The sequence below is a fragment of the Thamnophis sirtalis genome, unplaced genomic scaffold (assembly GCF_051295495.1).
Source record: "Thamnophis sirtalis isolate CommonGarterSnake01/CBP01778 unplaced genomic scaffold, rThaSir2_p1.2 scaffold_12, whole genome shotgun sequence".
Lineage (NCBI taxonomy): Eukaryota > Metazoa > Chordata > Lepidosauria > Squamata > Natricidae > Thamnophis > Thamnophis sirtalis.
In genome coordinates this window covers 405,883-426,379 of record NW_028261392.1, presented here as the reverse complement: position 1 = coordinate 426,379, position 20,497 = coordinate 405,883, and the positions used below count along the sequence as shown (strand labels likewise).

General features: G+C 47.9%; 1 protein-coding gene across 2 annotated transcripts; it reads left to right on the top strand.

Annotated features, from left to right (window-relative positions):
- Positions 1-436: 436 nt before the first annotated feature.
- CXCL12 (C-X-C motif chemokine ligand 12) lies at positions 437-15,722 on the top strand. 2 transcript variants are annotated; one of them, XM_087726259.1, is made up of 4 exons: positions 437-586; positions 6,500-6,617; positions 10,807-10,893; positions 14,717-15,722. In XM_087726259.1, the coding sequence occupies exons 1-4, from the start codon at positions 523-525 to the stop codon at positions 14,730-14,732; spliced, it is 285 nt and encodes a 94-aa protein (XP_087582385.1). In that variant the 5' UTR covers positions 437-522; the 3' UTR covers positions 14,733-15,722. The 2 variants fall into 2 exon arrangements, with proteins under 2 accessions (XP_087582385.1, XP_087582386.1); XM_087726260.1 differs by lacking the exon at positions 14,717-15,722 and having other exon boundaries at positions 10,807-11,058.
- The last annotated feature ends 4,775 nt before the right edge of the window (positions 15,723-20,497 follow it).

Here is a 20,497-nt window from a genome sequence, read left to right as displayed (position 1 = left end):
GCCCCAAGCCAGCCCTGCGCCTCCTTAGCCGTCGGAGTGCGACCCCCGACCTCCCCCGGCCCCCACCGGGGATCCGCTCCGCCTTCCCTTCCCAGAGGAGACGCGCAGGGAGCCACGGGGGGGGAGGGGGCTGCAGCGCTGCTCCCCGCTGGGTCTCCCCCCGCTCCGTCCCTGGACGCTGCGAGGGGGGGGCGGCGGAGGCTGGCAAGGAGCCCCCGAAGTTCAAGGCGGCCGCCGGGACAGCAGCGCCAGCAGAAGCCGAAGGGGGGGAGCGGGGAGGCATCGGGCCGGCTCCTCAGCCGTCGGGGGAAGGCGGGCGGGGGGCGGGCGAGGGGGGGGGGCTTGGCTGCCTTCCCGCCCCTTCGGAGGCAGGAGGGTCCTGGTGGAGGCAGCCGCCCCGGCCTCCTTCCCCGCCCCCCGAAGCCCCCTCCCCCGGGCCCCCAGCCTCTATAGAGGCCGGCCGGGCGGAGGGCCGTCCAGAGCGGCTCTCCTTCGCCTGGCCACACGCAGCCCAGCTCCGCCATGGACCGCCGCCCGCTCGCCCTCCTGCTGCTGCTCCTGCTCGCCGCCCTGCACGGCACCCGCGGTGAGTGCCCGCCGGAGCCCCCGCGCCGCTCCCGCCGCCCACCGCCGCCTCCCCGCCACGCGCCGCGCCTGCTTTGGAGGGAGGCGGGCGGCGGCGGCGGGGCTCTCGGGCTCCCCCGGGCAGGGGCTGCCCGCGTGGAAAGGCTGGGCGCCGCGGGGGGAATGGGAGGCGGGCGGGGAGGGAGCCGCGCGATGTGGGCCGAGAAGCCGCTGGGCGCCTTTCCGCTGCGGCGACCCCCGAAGGGGCAGCGAGCGAGGGAAGCGCTGGAGCCGGGCCGGGTCGGCTGAGCCCGCAGGGGGAGCCCGGGGTGTGTGTGAGCCGCTGGACTCCGCGTTGCTCCGGCGGGGACTGCTGAGCGCCGGAGCGAAAGGGGCGCGCGGATTCTCCGGGAAAGTGGGCAGAAAGTGCCTGGCGGGGCTCCCGCCTCCTCTAGGTGGGCACCGGGTGGAGGGAGCCGCTTGGCCTGCCGGTGCTTCGGCCTCTGCGGGGCTCCTGGCTTCCCGACTTTCCCCTTATTCTGCCCAGAAAGCTCCGCCACAGCCCCCCCCCCCAAATCCCCTGAAGAAAGAGGGTTGGGGGTGCAGAGGAGGGGGCTTTCGGTCCCTTCTCCCGCAAAGATAAAAGTTTGGAGCCCGTCTGTGGGCCTGCTGGCATCAGGCAGAGACCCCGATGGCCCCGGGAAGAGTTGGCATCTTTGCCCTGGAAGCCTCCAGCGCTTCTGCTGTGGGGCGCAGGGGGTCCCTGCTGTGGGTGTCTGTGTGTGTGTGTGTGTGTGTGAGAGAGAGAGAGATCGGGCTCCTCTTTCAGAAAGGGTGGGAGCTCTCTGCCTGCCGCTCCCCTCCAGAGAGTTTTCTTCTGGGTCTCAGGACTGTTAGGGGGCAGCTTGGAGGCTTCTCAGCGAGGCTCCCTCCCCTTGCTTTCTATTCCCCTTTTCTTTCCCTCAGCTCTGTTTCTACTCCTTTTTCCCCCTCACTCTGGAGGATTCCTGCTTCCAGGGGAGGGTCTTCCAGGGGTCCCGGTCAAAGGTGGTTCAGCCTTCCAGCTGAGATCCATGTTCATTTCTGAAACACGGAGACGGCTTCACTCAGGAGGCTCTTGGGAGGAATTTCAGTTCACACCTGCACACAAGATACCCAAGTTTCCTTTCCATTTCTTGCTCTGGATGGCAGCTTAAAAATGAAGTTATTTTGAAGCTGCCAGCGGTCTCCTCCTCCCCTCCTCCTCAGTCTACATTATTCCGCAGGGACTTTGCATGGGTGCCCTCAGGAAATGTGGTAGGGGCACAGCTTGAGAGCCAGCTCCGACCTACAAAAAGGGGGGGAGGGGCGTGTTTAGAGTTTTAGGAGAAAATGTTTTTAACGGGGCAAATCAGATTTCCTCAAGGTTAATGCGGAGGATCAATCAGTTCTGGATTTTAGATCCACCCTTTGTAGAAGATAGATGAGAAAGCTCCTTCCTGGGCTCCCACTTTTTAATTGCAGAGAGGAAGAAGCAGGGAAGAGGGCACTCTCCCCCCTGGAGGGGCTCACTTGGGCTGGAGGTGGCTTGTGCCTCACCTTCTCACCAAGTTAGGATAAAAAGCACAAGATTGAAAGAAGGAGGCGTAAATATTCTTTGGTCTGCAGATGGTTTGCATCATAAAACAACCTTTAAAAATGATTCCACTTTCAATGTTATGTTATATGTGACAAATATACAATGCTAATGCTAATACATACATACATACATACATACATACATACATACATACATACATACATACATACATACATTACTGAATCGATTTTAATGTCCTTTTTGGCTGAATGTGACTTGTAGAACCACAACTTCTTACTCTAGAGAGGAATCTAATAACATTTAGTCCTGTTCCCTGAATTATTCTGCACCTCCAGCTTCTTCTAGCTATGGAGCAAGAAAGCTACACTCCACACTCCAGCGTTGTGCGGTGCTTCAGTAAGATTCACAAGAAGGTGTTTCTGGATGTGCAGAAGAGCATATACCACAACTGTGTAATCCTGCAAATAGACAGACCTGCTTTAATAGGTCGCACACAGATAGAGCATTTCACACCTTTCTCTTGCCCCCCCTCTGCCCCCTCCTTCACTTCCCTCTTTGTCTTTCCCCTTGTGAAGGTCTGATTAACTTTGTAATCTGCAAAATTGGGAATCCTGATTGCACAGGATTTCCAACCCAGCGGAGGCTATAATTATGATTAAGTTGCATGAGCTTACATCCTTAATTTTAGACCTTCCCTAACAATGGATGAGCCATTGCTTCTCTAGGCATATTTTTTTCCAAAGGAGCTTTTCTTTTCATTAGGAAATTAGGCATTAGGAAAAATAGCTGAATAATACTCTATCAGTAAGAAAAGAGGACTAAATACGGGGCTGCTTCTTGTTACCTTAATTAATCCAAAATTTTTTCTGAAGAGTTCATCTTGACAGGATCTGGCTGGGTCCTTGTGGAAAAGACTTTGCATAACTATAAAGGGGGGGGTGCTTTTGAGGAAAGGTGCAAGAAAGATTTGTATAAAGTTTGGCACTCCAGAGCTGCGCTTCTTTTAATATCTCTGGACTTCTGCCCCCAGAATTCTGAGAGTTGAGGTCCACAGGTCTTGATGTTGCTAAGGTTGAGAGAAGCTCCAGGGTGTCCCATTGTTTTCTATCTGCAGCCCACTTCATGTATCGAAAGGCTAAATTCTTCCATGTTTTGAAAATTGTTTGCATGTCTCAAAGTTGCATTAGAGAACAAACTGAGAGGATACATTTTTTTCAATCTGGACGGACAATCGGTGCTTCTCTATGGTTTTAAAAATAATTCAGTTTGGAGATGAATCCAGTGCACCCCTTCTTTTTATTCCTTGGGCTGCTCCTCTTAAGCCCAGGGGCGCAGGTGGCTCAGAGAGGTATGCATGCCTTGTGGGGGGGGGGGGGGAGCCAGAAAGGGCATTGGGTAAAACCAGCCCTCCATGCCTGCTCCAAGGGATTCCCCAGGGATCTTCACACCCAGACCAAGGGTGGGTCCCTTGCATTAGCCAAATCATGAAGGTTTAATGTAAGATGTTAGGTTGGATATCTTCAGTTATTGTCTATTAAATTTTAAAACTCCTTGCGCTATTAACATATTCAAATAGATTAATCACAAGGAAATAGACGCAGGGACTAAGGACTAGAAGGGGTTAAACCCGTAGCAGGATGGCAAGGTTGGAGTCAAAAAAAGGTAAAGCTCAGAAGAGGTAAGGAAATTTTTGGAGGGTGCTGTGGGAAGGTATAGAAGGGGAGGGAAAATAAAAACGAGGAAAGGCGGAATTGTTTGGACACTTCCATTTGCATTGCCTGGATTTCTTTTCCTTGGAAGAGAAACCATTCCTGGCATGATTGAAGGGAGGCAAAGAGAGCTGCAGATCGATCAAAGCGCTGCAAGAACCCCCATTTAGCAAATTCAACCCTCCAAACCAAGAAATATTATCTATTTGCAGCCCAGGGCAGCGCATTTACTCCTGTCCTTATAACCCTGCAAGGTAGGTTGGGACAACAGCTACAAGCTGTAAGTAACGGTTGAGCATCCACAGGTGACAAGACTCCCGGTGTCCTTGCTGAGGAGCAGCCCCTTTGCCTCCCCCCCCCCCGTTGGCTCCCAGGAAGCGAAAGGAGGAGGCCGGGGTGACCAGGGTTTTGGAAGACGGGAGCTACAGCTCAATCGAGTTGGCCAAGCTTTTGAGGGCAGAGCATTGCCAACTTAGGAGCCAGTAAGTTGCACCAAGCTCACCTTCATAAACTCCTCCTAACGTTCAGAGCTTGGTAGAGCCACCGGGGAAGAAGGAATTTGGCCCACCTTGTTGTCAGCAAAGAGTCGGACACTCCCCCCCCCCATAATGTCTTTGTGTCAGAGATGGATGGATGTGAACGTGTTGGAGTTGCATCTGCTTGAGGATCTGTTCCCAGGGAGCAGGGAATACCAGGTGGGGCTGGTCCTTTGCCAGGCTCCCTTTAAGCAGCTCGATATTGGATGGAACCAGAAGGATGCTTATCAAATTTGCAGAGCATTGCAAGCTGGAGGGAAACGTATTAAACGTATTTAATACCTCGGAGGGGAGGAATCGCAACTCCAAATGGCCTTGGAAAGCTCCAGCATTGGGGCAAATCCAAGGGGCTGATGTGCAACATTTGTTTTTGATTGGGGAGACCTAATACTTCCTCTTAAATCCCTGTTTGAATTACACCACAAATGGGTCCCTGTCCTGCTTGTCCTGTTTCACCACAAAACAGACCCCCCCTTGCATTGGAAATGAGACCCTCCCAGGCTCTCGCATCCCCCAGGGGGGCTTTTGCACACCTGCTTCACGGAAGGACCCTGTTTCCCTTCAAAAGAGCGGCCCCTGCAGCCGGACCCCACATCCCCAGGGCCATTGACAACGGCATGGTGGCTCTCTTCTCCTGATTTGGGCCAGCAGCGCCCCTGTTCGCATCGGCCTGTTAGTTTAGTTTAATAAAAATTAAACTAAACCCCATCACACCCCTTGCTCACGGGAGAGTTTAGAGGAGAGTTATCAGGATGTTCAGAAAGTTTTTGGAAACCAAGGCCAAGGCTTAAATGTTTCTGTCTCTGGTTTGATCTCCTCCCCCCTCCCCCCCCCAATTCCTCCTCTTTTGGAAAAACAATGAGCTCAGAAAATGCCCTTCCGGACAAAATCTATTGTGCGTTTTATAAGGTATCTTTCTAATCATCACACTGCGCCCCTTTTAACACATATTCCAGCCCCACCCCCTTGTGCAATCCCTTCATAGGCATCCAGTGCAGCCCATAATGAAGTGACCTGCTTTGAAGACAACCTGATCTGAACAATCCCAGTTGTGTTATTCGTGCAATGACACGATGCCGCACGCTTCCCCATCCAACGCCCCCGTGGCTTTCGTTGTGGGTCGCAGGCAGCTGCTTCTCACATTGTAGCAGCTTCTTTTACGTAGCAACTACAGGCTGCCTGCCCCGTAGATAAGGAAACGCTGCAATCTCTCTGGCCTCCTGGGCTGCCAGATACTCTCCGTTGCTTCTGTGTTTCTCTTTTGTTGCATGTTGCCTTATTGCCAAGACTTTTCTGTTCACTTGGGCTCCTTTGTGCTGCTGGTAGCTTTGGGCTCTCCTAAGGAATTCCTTCCTCCTTCCTTTGACCTTAAAGCCAGCCAGGTTTTCTGACTGATAAGGGTGGTGCGTGGGGGGAACCGGTTATCTGCTGCTTCTGCCACGAGGCAACAGGAGGAAGACGCTTCCAATGCGCTTGTAGCAGCGAAGGAGCAGCTCCTAAGGATTCCTTGTTCAAAGAAACCGACTTGTAAGAGTATCCCTCCTATCTTTGATGATGAAGTTGGGACCATCAGGATTCCTCTGCCAGTGCTGGGGGGAGGGAGGGGGGGAGAAAGGGGGTGAAAACTTCAAACATTCACAGCTGCCCCGAAAACTAATTGGCAGTGAGACTGAACCTCTCTACCTGCAGCCCAGTTTGCAGTAATTGCCGCCCCCCCATAAGATTTGTGATTGCAAACTTGGAGCGAGCCCTCCCCCCTCCCCTCCCCTGGCCCTCCCTCCCTGCCCAGGAGGCTCTGCATATGTGGGGAGGGGGGTGTTGCATTGCGATTTCTTTCTTGTCTGCCTTCTCATGCTGCCCCGGGGTCAAATTATTTAGCAGGAATAACACTGGGGAGGCCAAGTGCCTTTCAGCTGCCCCCTTTATCTTGGGTAATCGCCGCCAGTGCCAGGACAATTAGCCGGCTCCTTTTAAAAAACCCGCTAATGCCTGTTCCAGGTTCTCGCCCCACTTTTGTCTCCTAAAAACCATCAACCAGAATGAAGGGCTGGGATTATCTGTGCCCGTCGGGCAGGGAACCTGAGCGCCTCCTTTCTTCTTCTGCCCTGCAGGGAAGCCCATCAGCCTGACGTACCGGTGCCCTTGCAGGTATTTTGAGAGCCACGTCTCCAAGTCCCAGATCAAGCACCTGAAGATCCTGACCGTCCCTGGATGCCCCCTTCAGGTCATGTAAGTGTCTCCTTCGCACACCTGGGATGCCGGTCGGAAGCACTGGGGCTCCATCCTCAGAAGGCCGGCGCTCGCTCGCTCTGCCTCGAGTTCGAGATACGCTGTTTAATTAGTCTGCAATAAAAGATGTAAACTAGTGTCCGAGTGGAAAAGCAGGTCAGTTTTCATTCTAGATCCGATTAGCACGTTCTCCTCCTCCCTCCAGCTATTGTGAAATTTGAGGGCACTCCGTTTATTTTCAGTGGTGTTTATGATTTAAAAACATTACTATTGCTATGATTTTTATTTTGGGTTGCAGCGTTTTTAGGAAACGTGATTTTAATCTAGCTGGAAAAGAGAATGGTGTTAAGTCTAGAAAAACGGTCTTTGTCTTTGAAATGGCGGAAGCGGAGACTGAGATTTGGAGAGAGTTCAGCGGTCCACTTTTTTTTTTAAAAAAAGACCCGAATCCTCCTGCTTTTTATGAAACTCCAATGAAATCTTCCTGAATGTAAACAGAAAAAAACTATCAGAAAAGGGACAGGAGAAGTTTTTCTGCCCCCTTGTGGCTCCTTGGCATAAATGCTTTGTGTTGCCTAGAAATTTAGGTCTAATTCAAGAAGATGATTAAATGAACTGCATGGGAAAATTATAGTCTTGGTAATGGCCAATAATGTTGCTCAATTGCTGTCGCTGTTCCAGTGAAAATTTTGTATTTTATTTTGCATGCGTTTTTTCCCTCGTGAATAATGATGAGGGTTTGTGGTTAACATCTGTAATATTTCCTCTCTTTCGCTTTTTGCTCTTTTTTGCTCTATTTACTGTAAAAATAGAGTAAACGATGCTTCTCTGCTAGTCTGCAGGTTAATCCTTGGTAATGTCAGCTGAATGCTTCATTTGTGCTTCAAGGTGTGTTTTATATGAAACAGGTTTTTTTTAAGAAAAAGAAAAAGAACAAGGAACAGACTTGATGGAAGCAAATTAGAATGGAGCCTTCAGAATCCGATTTCATGGCCTGGAAGGTGCCTGGTGGCCCCGTTTTTCTTGCAGCCTCTGCCGGCCCCAGTGGGCAAATCTTTCTATTTTTGGAGGCCTCCAGGAAGCCTTGTTTTCTTTTAGCTTTTATCTTGTGGGTTCCTGATTCAGTTGTGTTTGCTGCTATTTTCTATTTTACTGTATTATGATTTTGTTTTATTTTTCATTTATAATTCTCCTTTTGTAAACTATCCTGGGTCTTCTGGGAAATAAAAACGATGCAGCTATAAAAACAAATCCATAAGTACTTGCATCTGTTTGAGGAAGAGTTTTACGCCTCGGCAGCAAGTTATAATTTATGGGTGGTTTAGCCTTGGGGTTTCTCAACTTTGGTGAATTTTAGATGGGTGGACTTCAACTCCCAGAATTCCCCAGCCAGCCTACTACAGCTGGCTGGGGAATTCTGGGAGTTGAAGTCCACCCATGTTAAAGGTGCCATGGTTGAGAAACCCTAGTTTAGGCCATGAGACTTTTCCAACTCTGGCAACTTTAAGATGTCTTTAGGACTCTCAGAATTCCCCAGCCGGCGCCTTAAAGTTAGCAAACCCTGAGTTAAAAACTCAGAAAATGACTTTTTCTACCTCAGATTAGCCCCTCGATTCAATTTAGTCTCTAATTGTGATTTTGAAATCCGAGCCCTGCCTCCCATCGACTCTTAATTGGAAATAAGGCATTACTTTCCTTTTGTTTACCGGTTTGACAGAACTGGATCACGTCCGTCAGGAGTAGCCATTTTTTTTCTGAGCAGATTAATTCTTCCAATATGCTAAGTTCTGGTTTTGTTCTTCTTTTACGGAGGAAATTGTAAATTTTGTTTGGCAGATTTAATGGCAGAATGGATCAAAATTGGCAAACATGTTTGAGGGAGCTTTCCGAAAGAACACGGCCTCCTCGGTTTCACCTCAGGTTTCCTGTTTTCGGGATTTTAAAATAACGGTGTTTGTGTGGAAGAGGCCGGAGCCTAAAAAGCGGCACCATTTGGGTGTCCGCAGGGACCTGAGAAGTCGCGGAGGTTGGAACCGGAGAGGGCTTGGTGATTGACGCAGTGCAAAGGGCAGCGGGCAAGGAAAGGATCCTGGCACTCGGGGGTTGCAAACACTGATCTCCTGGGGACCCTCCGTCCCCGGACTAAGAGGGTCCTCGGGGGTTTTTGTTCCCACGGATCAAAAGAGGCAAAGTTCACCGGTGGTGGTGGGGAACCGCTGCTTTGAATCTCTTGGGCCCAGCTTGGCATCTGCAGGGCCACCAACCTCAGGGTACCAGTTGCCCATCCAGTGTGCCTGGGTGATGAGGGCAGTGCCCTTCCGCAGTCTGCCAGAGGGCCCTCGAGGCTCAGCTCTGGCAGGATCAGTTCTGACGGTGGGGAAGTAGAAAAGTTGTTCTCGGGGCTGGATTTGTCCTTCAGGCGGGATGGGTTTTGTGGCTTTATGCCCTTTGTTCTCTAGACCTCGCTTACCGACCTCTCGTTTAGCGATTGTTCAGGTTTACAACTTGTGAGTGGCCTGGCCATCGCATCATCCCCAGCATCATCCCCACGGTCGGTCGGTTGGATGCTCATGATTTGGGCACGGGGACTTTGATGCTGGCCTCCTTTCCTTCCACCCTTCCCAGCACGAGAGTTGAGCAAAGTAGGATCGCTTGAGCCGAGTCATCCGTGTCTCAAACGAGAACTCTTTCAGCTGATTTGTTCAACAACCCCTTTGTTTACTTCTGTGGCTGCCTGTGGCATCACCAGGAATTTTCTCCAGCACCAGAGCTCAAAAGCGCGAGCTTCCTTGTTATCCTGCTTCCATCCTGGGCCTTCAAAATGCAGAAGAACCCGTCTCCTTTATCCTCATTATCCTTTCCCCTTAAAGCATCCCTCTAATATAAACAAGATAAACGTTAAAACCACACAGGAAGAGAGGGCGAAACCTTACATGCTTCCCTTATGCTAAACAGAGCCACAGTTTATTTATAAGCATGGTTGTGTATTTGAAGAAAAATTAAAATTGGTCATAAGTACTTCAACTTGGGTGATTTTATAGAGAAGCTTTATAATTAACTTCTTTCTCTTCTACCATTAAATGTGGTTGAAATGAAGCAAAAGTATACACTTTCTTGGGAAAGAGAAAAGTATGTGAAAATGAAATGTTTTATATTTGCATTTTCAACTGATAGGTTTTGGAAATTGATTTGTATTCTGCTTATATTGTTTATAAAGGGAATTCTGCCTGAGAACGTGGATTGCTAAATAGAAAAGATTAAGCAAGACAGATTAATTACGTGTCCTGCTGAAAGGCTTTCCTGCAGCGTAATGAAGCACTCATTATAGAGTGTGGGGCTAACACAAAAAGCAGTTTCGGACTTCCCTTATCACTTCACTGGTGAGACACTGTAGCTGGAACAACCTATTTTCAGGGTATTTCGTGTGATGAGGAAACCAGCAGATTGAAATTTCCATTGAAAATAGCCTTTTCTGGGCTAGGGGTTCAGAAAAGCTCTTTTGGTCTACTCATCTAGATGTGCTTGTCTGTTAAAGATGGTTTGGTACCAATGAAGGAGTTCAGACAAGCAATTACATTGCTCTATCAATCGTTGACTCTCAGGCTCTTCTCCCATTGCAGAGTTGCTGAATATTGTTGCTGTCAGAGAGTACAAAATGTTGTTGAGTTTGTTCTTTCAGTTCACCTCCAAAAAGTATGATCATTTGAGATCCCTTCTCCGGCGTTTTCTGCTTAGCAGCCAGAAGTGTCACTCACAAAACTATGCCCTATTGTTCTTCGCTCTGTATAAGGAGTTTTTTTTTCCATAGAGAGGGTGGAAGAGGTTCAAAATTTCCCAAATTGGCCAAATGGAAATAAAAACAGTGTAACTTACCACGCGCCTCCCGAAGGCAACTCAAAAGCTTTGGGGGCATTTAACTTCCGGCCACCATGACCTTGGTTTGAAGGTGGCCCAGCTATCGCTCAAGAGGGCTGCTTTGTGTCAATTTGTGGTAACGGCCACAAATGTTTTTAATGGTTTTAATTTCACCATAATAATAAAAAACTTTCCTTCATTGTGTAATGTTATAAGGAGCAGATGCCTTTATTGTCCCTGTCGCAAAAGTTGAACTAGCAAATTCTGGTTTGGTTTATGTACGCGAGTTTATTTTCTATTCTCTCTTTTTTTCCTCTCCCCTATTTTTCGGCAGCGCAAGACTGAAAAACAGCAGTAAGCAGATCTGCATCGACTCCAAGTTAAAGTGGATCCAGGAGTACCTGGAGAAATACTTTCAAAAGTAAGCCGCAATCCTAAAGGCCTCGCCACAAAACCCCCCTGGGGGAAACCGTGATGGGCAGAGACTGAGGCCTTGGCTTCAGCTCAGTTTTTGGAGGCTGCTTCACGTCTGTCACCAAGAGAGATTCTCAGTTTTGGGGCCAAAAGAGATAAGACTCAGGTGGACCAGGTGACAAGGTGCCCATCGGTTACCCCACAGTAGTCCTCACAAGTGGAGGACTTGTGAATGTCACGCACCAGATTTCCTGGACCTTTTTTGCCCATTCTTCTGAAGTTGCCCCAGAGCCAGTTTTGGAAGCTCTTTATCCCTGTGCTCCCGGATCTGTTCAGAGGGTCTCTGCTTAAATATGTTTTCATCCAGGCTTTTCATTTCCAGCAGTTGAAGGAAGACGTTGACCCCAGATGCAGTGAGGGTAGCCTCTTGGCAGCAACCTTATATATGAATGTTTTTACTGGAACGACCAGGGTCTTTGTAGGCGCTGGACTTCAAAAGAGTTGGCCCCATAGCTGTCCTTGCCGAACTGAGCCTTTGAACCCCCCCCCCCGCCCCATGCACCCCGGAGATCTATTTTTCCTCTCTGCTTAAGGCCACATTTCAAGCCAACCCCAAGTAAGATCCCCTCTCTCCACTTAACTCTCTCGGCTGCTTCAAGGCATCCTTGCCCACAGGTGGCCAGATGTAACACGAATATCTAAATCTACATTAATGTAGCAGCCTATCTACTTTTCCCTTGCTCTAACAGTGTACTGCATGTATTATGCACTGTACATGCAAAAAAGTGGCTAGTTTAATACTATAAAAGCCCTACTGTATATGGGGATTTATTAAAAAATGCTTTTTAAATAATAAAATTTATGCTTTTTTAGATGGGCTGTCGTCCGTGGTTTCATCTTCTCAGCTTTCTTCTTGTGTTAACCAGGCTGTCGCAAGGATGCAGTTTTGGGAAGTTCAAGACTTATTTTGAAGTCTTGAAGGTTCCTGCTAAAATATCAGCTCACTGCTCACTAATCTCTTTTGCCTGTTTTCTTACTTCTTCTCCATGTTGTGGGTGCAGGGGACCAAGAAGACAGATTCAGCGACCCACAACTAGCTGAAAGCGCCACAGTCAGTTCTTGGTCGTGCTAAACCAAACTATTTAAGTTGTGTTATTAAATAGCTGCATACTGGATAAAGGTTGTTTTGGGGCTGACCAGTTTCCGTTTTAATTTGTCGTCCCATGGATCCTGGAGGGCTGGAAGTGACCTGGGGAGTCTCCTAATCTACGCCCTTTGCACCGTCCCAAATCCCGTCAACCCAGAGCAGTACCCCTATTACCCCAAATAATGCAGATGGCACCCATGGACTACGGCCGATTCCACACAGCGGGTGCCCCAATACGGTGGCTGAGAGGGGAGGATGGTTTCACCTCCCCTGCTCCACAGTCCCAGCCACTTTGTCCTGCCGCTCAGAGCAACAGGGGATTGTCAACCTTTCCTACACCTGACTCCCAGTTGGCCTCGTAGCTGTTCAGTTGGAGCTGCCAATCAACCTCTGCAAATCCCGAAAACGTTGGGACTGACGCTTTTCCCCGGAGCCCTTTGTGAAGCTGTGACTCCAAGAGGGTGACAGCAGGACTCTGGTGGGTGTTTAACCCCCCCCCCGGAGTCTTTTCATGCTCCAAAAAGTCCCACTAAAAACAGCCCAACTGAATGACAGCGGGCGTAAGGCAGAGCAGAAGGAAAGGGTCAACTGCTCAAACCTTTGGCTCGGCTTCTGAACATTTTAGGACTGATTTAGAATCCCAGATAAGAGTTATCTATCACTGCACCTGCTGACTCCCCCCCCCCCCCCCCCCGCTTCCAAATTGCCCTTGTGATCCAGTTGGCAGCCTCTGGGGCTGCACTGACTTCAACAGGGCCCCCAACGGCCCAGGCGGGCCAGCGTATCTGTTTCGCCTCCATTATGACATATCCCAGGGTTCCAAAATAAAGGTCACAAGGGAGCCATGCCTGGAAAGATGCAAAAAAGTCAGCTGCGTATTTCAAAATAACGTTAATAGGGATCTACAAGGCCAGTTAAGGAAGCCCCTGGCCTAGCAAGTCTCAGAGAGGGGAATGAGATTGCACCAAGATCAACAGATTTCGGCTAGTTCATGTCAAAGGGACTTTTCTGCTCAGGACAACGTCCTTTCTTCCCAGGCAGTCGTGGGTTAAAAATCCAAGTAAACCGCATTCATGCTTGTTGCCCCTGAACGGAGGGAGAGGAGGGGGTGGTGCTTTTGGGGGGGTATTAGGTTAAGATTCTTTGGCTGCCATTGAATTAGCTTCCCATGGTTCCTCTACTGTTATCCTGTATATTGTGAAGAGCCCTGCTGGCGCAGTGGCTGGAATGCAGGATGGCAGGCTGACTCTGCCCGCAGCCAGCAGTTCGATCCTGACCGGCTCAAGGTTGACTCAGCCGTCCATCCATCCTTCCCAAGTGGGTAAAATGAGGACCCAGATTCTTGGGGGCAACAGCCGGACTCTGTAAGCCGCTTAGAGAGGGCTGTAAAAGCACTGCAAAGCGGTGTGTGCGTCTTAAGTGCTGTTGCTATTCTTCAGCTTTGTGTCCGTTGCACCGCAAACCCTCCTTGTCAAGTGAGAAAGCAGCGCTGGCAATAAAAGGGAATCCAAGCGGCTCCACTTGAGCTCGGCAGGCCTTTCCCTGGCACAGGAATCGGGAGGCTCAGGCAAAAGGCACAGCCGCCTTGTGTTGCTCCGTGGGAGGAAGGTCCCAGGCGAGCCGTGTCGATAGGAGGGCTTCCAGGAAGCAGCTAGGCAGGCAGAAACTCTCCTCTCCTCTCTGCAGTTTCTTCTCTTTGCTCCAGGAGCCTCTTTCTCCCTCCCTGGAACTTTGTTGCCTTCAACATTGGACTCCCATTGTGTGTGTGGGGGGGGGGGGAGGTTAGGCAGGCAAGCACTCCTGTTTTAATGACCCAGGATACCACAAAGTCCAATCCCAACAAAGGAAAAGCTTTGCTTTCCCCACTTAAAATTTTAATACTTCAGTATTAAATGTCTGATACTTCAGAACTTAAAATTAGCAAGCGGTAGAAATAAAACTTTGGCCACGGTTAGAATTCAGTTCTCTGCTACCTTCCCAGAAAGGCCCCTGTTGTTGTGCTGGTTCTCTGTTGTAATTAGGTGTCCCGTCAGGCTAGAACTCCTTCCGGGTTTCATCCACAGTTGAAACCACCTCCCAAAATGTAGAAACTTCTGTTGAGTTGAGCACATCTTCGGGCTGACTTGAAGGACACATCCAGATGGTTTTCTAGATACGGAAGCAGCTTCCTTTTGAAAGCTTTTGGGCTGCTACTTTGAGTCCAGTATTCACCCTGCATTCACCTACAAGAGGTCGAACGCTGCTTATCTTAGTTTTTTGCCCCAGCCAGGATCAGCCGAGGGTCTTCGCTTGGCCAGATGGGAAGGCATGAAAGACTCTTCGCTTTGATTTCATGCATCACTTTGCCCTCCTGGCGTGCACTGGCCCTGTTTGCTCGGAGGGGGTCTTCATAGCTAGATCTAGAAGGTTCCGTAAAGAAGCCCTCCAGTTTGGAAAGGCAGCAGAAAACAACTTAAAGGGGGCCTAAGATATTCCCAAGCCTAATTCTGATTTTGTACTATGAACACTATTGGAATCGACCTTAGCGAGCAACGACTTCCTGTTTTGTAAATGGGGGTGGCAAGCTGGCTTCCTGCCGAGGGGCCCCGGGTGGGCCTGGAGTTGGCATGTTCGTTTTGATAGCCCCGACCTCGTCCCGTGGAGAGCTGGCTTGATGGAGTCCCCCTCTGTTCTTTACCCACAGGAGAGTCAAGCTGTAAGCGAGGAGCAGCACTGCCTGCCTGCGGGATGCTTCTCCGTAGGAGCCGGATCCCTCCGTCCCCCACGTAGGAAATGGCTCCGTACGCAGCACCCTCTTCCAGGCACCAGCACCCCCCCCCCGGTCCTCGGCAGAGGAGAGCCTCGGGCTCAGGGCTCCACGGTGAAGTTCTCGGCGCCCCCCGAGGCTCCACGCTTGCCCCCCTCCCCCCCCCCCGAGTTCCTTATTTGCACAGAAACGCCTTGTCTTTGCCGATATCGTCTGATGTAGCAGGAACCGCTTGGTTTTTTTTAATTTTATTTTTGTGTCACTAACTTCAAGAGCAGCAACTTGTATGAACAGAGCATTAATCCTCTTCTTCTGCTGTGCAGAATCCGGGCAGTGACCCCTTGATACGTTTGCATGGGAGAGGAGGGGGGAGGGGGGAGACTTTGGGGAGAATCATTCAAAGGGTGTGTGTGTGTGTGTGTGTGTGTGTGTGTGTGTGTGATGGCCAACGCTGTCTTCTGCTACAGTGGTTTCAGGCAGCGAGGGAGGCCTCCAGGCAGCCAAAAGATAATTTTCAGAGAGTGAGAGAGATGGAAAGAAGGATTTCCGGTCTCCACATTCAGAATCGGGAGAAGGAGCGCATGGCGGATATTTCTATTTCTTCTCAGGGAACCCTATCTGTGCCGTAAGCGACCAAATTTTATGTCTCACAAGCTTAAAAGATTTTTTATTGTAATCATTTCTAGGATACTATGAATTATTATAAACACTTTTACAAGTGAGCCCTGTGGAGTTTGCTCCTGGACCAAATAGCAGAACATTTTTTTTTTAGTTGTGGTAAAAAGTAGCTTTTGAAAATCAGACTTTATTACATTAAATGGAAAACGAGCTGCCTTCACAGCCACCTCCCTTCCCGTAGAAAGGGAACCCCGCACCTCCTCACACAATCCGCACCACAGCCAACAGAGAGGTTCTCCCGATCTTTTCTCCCACTTTTAACCACCCAAATAGCAACAACAAATTGCCATCCGGGATACGAGAGTGGAGACTCAGGACTCCGGTGGCCTTTCAGTGCAGCTAGAATGCAAAAATATTTACTTTCTTGTTCAAATTGAAATGCCAAAGATAAACTCCAATTAGCACTAGGTCGCCAGTCTTAATCGGCTTCTTCAGATATATTTCCCCATCTCCAAATTCAGTGTACCAAAGAGGAGACACATCAGCTGGTTACTATTGGGAGGATCGTAAGATGTTTTGCTAGTATGGTTTAGTTTTGTGCATCCCCCCCCCCTCAAAATAAAAGATGCAATGAGCTTTCAGTAGCTATCAAGGCAGCTCCAGATTGCCCAGCAATGACTTAAATCAGAGCTTCTTCAACGTGCAACTTTAAGATCACCGCACTTCATCTCCCAGAATTCCTTAGCCAACATGACTGGCTGGAGAATTCTGGAAGTTGAAGTCCAAAGAGATTACAGTTGACAAGGTGGAGAAGCAATAACTTAAATAATGGGACGTTGGGAGGGGGTGTATCACTGTGGACTGCTGGGGGTTCAATTATATCTAACACTGCAGGCACACGCGCATCACATACACACTCACAACCTTCTAGTCCTACCCATTCCACGCACAATGACCTGCTTCCGGATATAATAATAAGAGTATTCCGCATATTATGCTATGTTCCTAAATACCTTTGGCAAAGCTAAACGCTGTTCAACTGAGAGTAGTCCCACCTTCCTTTGGATCGTGGAGGATTCTGTTAGTAACAGGAACTTGCTGGGCAGGTGTTACTTTTGGAGGCTATGCTACATATTGGGAGTGCTAATTAATACTTCCTATTCTTAATATACGCTTTTACTAAGGAGAAAATGAATTTAACTTTCAAAAACCATCGAGGGACACACACAAGAGTTAGGGTTCAAATTCCAGATGCCCCCAAAGGTATCTCAGTAACCCTATTTTTAAAAAGGCATGGAAACTGCAGGAGGCCAGAGGCCTCTGCAGACTCTTAGAGGAAGTGAAAAACCGGCTGATTGCTGGATGGCAGAAATCACGCGGATTCCACCGGGAGCGTCCCGCCGCGTGTGATGCTTACGAGGGGTTCCTGCTGATGCCCCTCGGCTGCGCTCAGGCAGCAGTTCCGAAATCCCTCCGTCAGAAACCAGTTAGCCTTCCTGCCCTGCTGTGGCTTAGCAGAGAGAGAGAAAGGAGGCGTGAGAGAGAGGGGAAAGAGGGGCTCAGGTGAGGCCCCGGGGCCCATCTCCGCCCCATCTTGAGGCAGCCCGGCGAGGACTCCCTAAGGGAAAGGCGGCTCTCTCGGCCTGGAGGAAGATCAGATCCGGCTTTGACACCTGGATCGTTTTCAGGGCAAGCAGTGATTCGTGCTATCGTTCTACGGAGGGTCCAGTTAGCAGGCCCACAGGTTTTCCCAAAATAATGTGAAAAATACTTTTCATTGTGAAAAGAAAAATGTATTAACTACTTCATGCAACTTTTTTTGTAAATATATATTTTTGCAAAGTATGTAAGCACTTGTTAATTTTCTTAATAAAGTTTGTATTCAGTTTTCCGTGTTCTCGCCCTTGAAGTCGTTTATGTCTCTGTGTCAGATCTCTACAGACAAACCTTTCTTCAAAGGATAACGTTACGGTTTTTGCTAAAAGACGGTGTATTTTTCACCACTATTCCTTTTCAAGGGCATTTTTAAGGACCACAATTTCCCTGAGTTGCACTGATGTTGTAGATGTAGACCAGGCTTTTCCCAAATAAGCCACTTTAGGATATGTGAGCTTCATCTCCCACAGTTGATGGAAGCCGAGGGGAGATGAGAAATTCTGGGAGCTTAAATTTGCCAAGTTTGAAAAAAAAAAACCTTGGTCTCCATCATATCCGCAGAACTTGTTTAGTCCCCATCCTGAAGCTGTCAAAACTCCTGCTGCTCTCAGAATGGGCTCTTCTTCCACACTGAGGATGGCGTACGTTGTGCTGCTATGTGTACAGTTTTAATGTGATGCTCTGAGGCCCATAATTGGTGGGTCACTTAACCAAAACTCCAGTTCTTGGTTTTTTTTGTATAAAAGTTTTCTATTTTTAGACAGACAAAGACAAACAAGGCATAAAACATAAAACCATCATCAATTACATATACATCTAGCATGTCGTTTGGTTACAAGCATTTGTGCATCACCGCTTTCAATGATATATGAGGTCACAGATGGTCCATCAGGTATTCATAGGTACATTATTATCATTATAGATCATACGTTCAGCTCCAATTGTTACTCCTTCATTTTAAACAAATATTCTAGAGATTACATACATACATACATACATACATACATACATACATACATACATACATACATACATATATTTAGTGTCACAACCCCTGGTATGCCCTTTATTTATTTATCAGCACAAATACAACTATATATATATTCCATTGCATCATTATAAATCTAATAATAATATGTCTTTATGATATCACCTATCTCGTTCTATTATTCTTACAATGTGAAAGACTTCTCCAAATTTTTTCATTTCCATGTTTTTTTATCTAACCAGGAACAAATCCCATACTTTATAAAATTATTCATCTTCTTGTTCTCTAATTTCAAATGTCAATTTACTCATTTCAGCACATTCCATTATTTTTCGAATAACTTCCTCCTGTGTTGGTATTTTCTCATTTTCCCAATTTTTTTTGCAAATACAATTCTAGCTGCCGTTAAACATTTACAATCAAATATTTCAGATCTTTATTATATGTTTCTGATATGATTCCCAATAAAAAAATCTCTGGTTTAAAGTCTATGTGTTTTTGTATCATTTTCTCCAACCACGTGTGGATTTTAGTCCAGTATCTTTTAGCTTCTATGCAAGTCCACCACATATGGTAATATGAGCCCGGTGTCTGATGACATTTCTAACACTTTTCCGACTTGTTCTTGAACATTCTTGCTATTCTTGTTGGGGGTAGGTGCCACCTGTAAAACACCTTATACAAATTTTCCTTATAAGCTGTTGACATTGTCATTTTATAATTTTGAGACCACAATTTCTGCCATTTCTCTAGTTCAATCCCAAGTCCAAAATTCCTCTCCCCAAGCTATCATAGTTTCTTTAACTTGTTCTTCCTTTAACTTAACCTCTAGTAAGTGTCCATATAATTTTTAATTACTTTTTCATCAGTACCTGTCAACATTTTGTCTAATTCAGTCATTTTATCATAGAAACCTTCCGTTTTCCGATCTTTGTCATATCTAGATTGTATTTGCACATATGAAAACCAATTCATTCCTATTCCTTCTTGTTTCAACTCTTGCATAGATTTAAGTTCACCCTCTGCATTCAATATTTCACCATATCTAACTGTTTGTTCCTTTTGTATATTATTGGATAGGAAAAAGCTTCAATAGTTGAAAAGAACTCCAGTTCTTTCCAACATCAACTATTGGGTGAAAACCCTCTTTCAGTTGGCATGCAGTGTGTTCTGTACACTATGTTGTGTCCCCCACCCCCACAACACAATACTTCCTATTACTCACTGAACATTTTAAATTTTATTATTCATTGACCACTAGGAGTCAGCAAAGATTTAAAGGTTATTTTTAAAATCCCTTGGCTGCCATCTAGTGGTTACCCGATTTGTGCAGCTGAAGTGGAACCTTGAATAGATATTAGCCCTCTGGTGTGACCCTGGCAGGAAGCACAAGAAGATGAGTTAAATCTGCTTTAAGGATACATTAACACAGTCTTGCAAGTCCGAAGCACAAACTTCCCACCACCACTTTTCACTGCCTGATCCCTTTTCTTTCTTTGGCCATGAAGCCCTTGGGGGCTCTTCCTCCTCTTGTCTGACTGCTTCTTGGGCAGCACCTCGTTCCCTTCTCCCTTAAGGTCATCCACTCACCACTTGGCAACACATGTTGAACGGTTGGCGTTTGAGGAAAGGGCCCTAAATACAAAGGAGCCGGGTCTCCTCTAAGAGCAGCAGGCAGGAGAAAAGGATCTGTAGAGGCGGAAGGGCCGGGTTCCCCCAATGGCGCCAGGGAAAGGCCTGGTCAGATGTGGGTCTCTGCTCTCCGCAGCCCCCCCGGCCTTGTGGAAGGAGAGCCCAAGGGGGCTGCAGCCCTCGGCTGGCCCGGAGGTTCTTCAAAAGCCGAGCTAAGCAGGACGCCTGGACGGTTCCTGAGGGTGGAGCCTTCAGCAATTGGCCTCTTTCTGCCCCAGGACAGCAAAACTGCTCAACTCCTATTCTGGCCGTTCAGAGGTTTCTAAGGCGAACATTTTTATGTGCACATTTTATCTACATATATTATACATATTACATATTTATCGTTTCTTATTTTAGTTTTTTGCTGTTTTGCTTCTCCCCTTTCCCTTTTTAATTAAACTATTGTTTTAATTATTTTTCTTCTTATTTTATTTGATTAAATCGCTTATTTAATAAGCCGTGTATTTAATTATTGATCAGGGCAACAGGGAAAGAAGGGCCAAACCCATGAATCCCACCCAGGGCCTGGGAAGGGGGGAAGGAAAAGACAGGCGTGGAGCCCTCCGTTGAGGAGGAGGAGGAGGAGGAGAAGAGAGGCAGAAGAAAGAGCTTCCTACGATCTCCGAGACCAGATGAATCCCCTCTCAGAATCCATAAGCAACCGAGGGATGGATATCGGGGAGAGGGGATCATAAGTCTTTGACGTATCATGACGGAGGGATCCTAGGGGAACAAACCTCAAAAGAAGGGAAAAGAAGGATCTTAGCTGCAGACCAGAGTCC

Excerpts from the sequence above, each read along its gene's own strand:
- CXCL12 (XM_087726259.1), top strand. The coding sequence starts at position 523 with ATGGACCGCCGCCCGCTCGCCCTCCTGCTGCTGCTCCTGCTCGCCGCC. Across the intron at positions 587-6,499 it reads CGCCCTGCACGGCACCCGCG|GGAAGCCCATCAGCCTGACG; the intron begins GTGAGTGCCCGC and ends TCTGCCCTGCAG. Across the intron at positions 6,618-10,806 it reads GGATGCCCCCTTCAGGTCAT|CGCAAGACTGAAAAACAGCA; the intron begins GTAAGTGTCTCC and ends ATTTTTCGGCAG.